Source organism: Gekko japonicus, unplaced genomic scaffold (genome assembly GCF_001447785.1).
Source record: "Gekko japonicus isolate JY-2015 unplaced genomic scaffold, Gekko_japonicus_V1.1 scaffold1155, whole genome shotgun sequence".
Taxonomy (NCBI): Eukaryota; Metazoa; Chordata; class Lepidosauria; order Squamata; family Gekkonidae; genus Gekko; species Gekko japonicus.
In genome coordinates, this window is record NW_015166457.1 from 470,055 (window position 1) to 472,997 (window position 2,943).

At 40.7% G+C, this 2,943-nt stretch overlaps 1 protein-coding gene across 1 annotated transcript in view; it reads left to right on the forward strand.

Annotated features, from left to right (window-relative positions):
• The first annotated feature begins 1,320 nt into the window (after positions 1-1,320).
• The window catches only part of LOC107111119 (pancreatic secretory granule membrane major glycoprotein GP2-like), an 18,093-nt gene continuing 16,470 nt past the window's right edge, over positions 1,321-2,943 (forward strand). Inside the window, exon 1 of the mRNA XM_015412039.1 lies at positions 1,321-1,344. Coding sequence (XP_015267525.1) covers positions 1,321-1,344 — 24 coding nt within the window. The remainder of the gene's footprint in view (positions 1,345-2,943) is intronic.

The following is a 2,943-nucleotide window of genomic DNA, read 5'->3' on the forward strand; positions in this document are numbered from 1 at the left end:
GTCATGCCAGCCACATGACCACGGAAATGTCTTCGGACAGCGCTGGCTCTTCAGCTTTGAAACGGAGATGAGCACCGCAACCCTAGAGTCGGATTCGACTGGCTTTCGAGCAAGGGAACCTTTACTTTATCTTTTACCCCGCCAAAGCAGGTTAGGGCGGCTTACATAGGATAAAATACATATTAACAATCAGAATTACCATAAAACATTTAAAAACAGTTCATTAAAACAATACGATATTAAAATGCTAGCTATGTTATTTTGATGTCACAACAATGGCATCACTGCATGAGTGCATTCTGTATGTTGTTTAAGTCTCCAGCTCTCTGATCTTCCTCAGATATAATTGGCGTGCACAGGCTGTCGGTAACCAACTAGGGACCAGGCTCTACAGGTTTCAAATGTTGTTAATAGTGTTGTTAATGGTGGTGGCGGCTTCTAGTTAAAAGCCTGGTGGAAGAGCTCCGTCTTGCAGGCCCTGCAGAACTGTAAGAGGTCCCGCAGGGCCCTGATCTCTTCCGGAAGCTCATTCCACCAGTGTGGATCTGCCACCAAGAAAGTTCTGGTCCTGGTTACAACCAACCTGGTGTCCTTAGAACCTGGGAGGACCAATCGGTTTTGTGACCCTGACTGTGGTACTCTCCAGGGTATATATGGGGAAAGGCAGTCCCTCAGGTAAGTCGGACCCTGGCCATAAAGTGCTTTAAAGGTAAGAACCAGCACCTTGAAGTGAATCCAGTATGCTATCGGCAGCCAGTGCAATGCCTTCAGGGCAGGCTGGATGTGCTCCCTCACAGGGAGACCCATCAAAAGCCTAGCTGCTGCATTTTGCACTAGCTGTCCCCAACCATGGAGAAAGGAGGCAAGCTATTGCAAGGCAAGCCCCTGAACTCCTGCGTCAGCGAGGTGGTGGATCAGTAACTGATGGTTGACGGTGTCGAACGCAGCTGACAGGTCCAACAACAACAGCACCGCCGAACCGCCCCGATCCAGATGCCTCCGGAGATCGTCCGTGAGGGCGACCAGTAGTCTCTGTCCCGTAGTCCAGGCGAAAACCAGACTGGAAGGGATCTAAAATTTTTAAAATGTCCTTTTACATACAATTTTTATCATTACACAAAGGCAATGTTTGCAATTCCCCCCCATAACATGGTTGTTTATACCCTGCTTTTCATCCAAGATTGGTTCCCTAAGCAGTTTACAGCAGTTAAAATCCATGAAAAGATATGCATAGACTAGCTAGTTTGTACTGTCACTATGCATTAATTTTCTAAATGGAAATGTCTCCTTGTAATAAGACTTCAAATATGTAAATCTGTGATGAATGCTTTGAAGCTTAGATTTGTAAGTTTAAAGTAGTATTTGGATGGGAACCACTACCACCAAATCCTTAATTGTAACCATATTCACTGTTACCTGCTGTCTCCATTCTGTATGCCAGAATTTTCAAGCTGCATAGTAAGATCCTCCACGCTGTGCATCAAACCTGGGCAATTATTCAAACACACTTGCCATTTTCTTTTCTTTTTTTAATAATATTTTTATTGAATTTTTAGAAATGATAGACACACACCACATAAACACAAAAACAAAAACAAACATCAACATACACTTTCAATATTTTCTGTAGTGCAAGGAAGCCCCGCGAAGGCCCTCCCTGGCCCCAGGCAGGCAGGGGTGGGGAGAGGCAGGGAGGAAGCAACTTACCCTCCCTCTTCTCCTGCCTCCTCCTGGCTGAATGAGGGCCGGAAGCGGGGCGGCCGGAAGCTTTTCCCAAATAAACTTACCTCAACCAAAAATGAACGTTTCCAATCCCTTCTACCTCCTATTAATCAATATTATCCTTTTGTATGCATTTACTACAACTTACATACAGCTTAACATCAAACATAACTAAACGCCCATTTCTCCCATCACCATAACATTTAACTATATATTATAATCAAATTATTTCCCTCTATGAACTATGTTTTCACATCCTTCAGGACCATAATTTCAAATTATTTTCTATCTATACATCAAAATATCTATCTTTTCTATCCAAACCTTTTCAGTTATTACTCAACCCTTTTTATTCCCTTTTAATCATTATTTATTCCAGCAATTTATAAAATATATGCCTCTGAAATTTTCACTTATATAAAGTCAAATTAAGGGGTAAAGACATCATAGTGAACAAATAACCTAACAATTACTTCATGCATCTATATTACAATAAAACACAAAACCATAATTTCATTTTTCCAAATAGGCATAAATCAACAAAAATAACATTTGAGTCTTCATCAAAGTTAATTCCCCCCCTTCTCTATAAATCCTAGGTTTCCTTCTTTATTAAGCAATATCTAACTTTTCATAATTTTCAATGCCCTAATGCCATATCTTCAGTGTCACATTATAACAGAAACCCTGAGGTCATAATACCAATTAAGCATAAATCAGCAAAAATAATCTTTCATCCTTCAAATAATTTCATTTTCCCCCTGAAGATTTGTAGCTTGCAATTTTGTATCAATGAGTCCCAATGTCTTCTTTCTTTATATGTGTGTGAGTTAACTTCTAGACTCCCCCCTCTGTGTTTCAGCCATGTTATATCCAGTATTTTATTTTCCATCTTAAACTTCCAGGCTCGTTTTTTTAGCCTCTTCCCCCACCCCCCATTTCTCCCTTCTTTACAAGAGGTTCTCTGCATATTCAGTTTTGTTAGGTCTGTCTTTATATAGGACGATCTCATTGTCTCCTTTTCCAATCCTATAATGGAGAGGGGCTAAGTATCATCACACGACTCCCTAGAATAGCAAACTTGTTCCTCACCAACATTCTGTTTGGGCTGTACCAATTCTTCCTTAATTTCAACATCCAGTTGTATACTCTGCCATTTTTCAGTTATATTTGCACAAGCCTCTTCAAACCCTTTTTGTATTCCTTTCTGTATTCCATCTC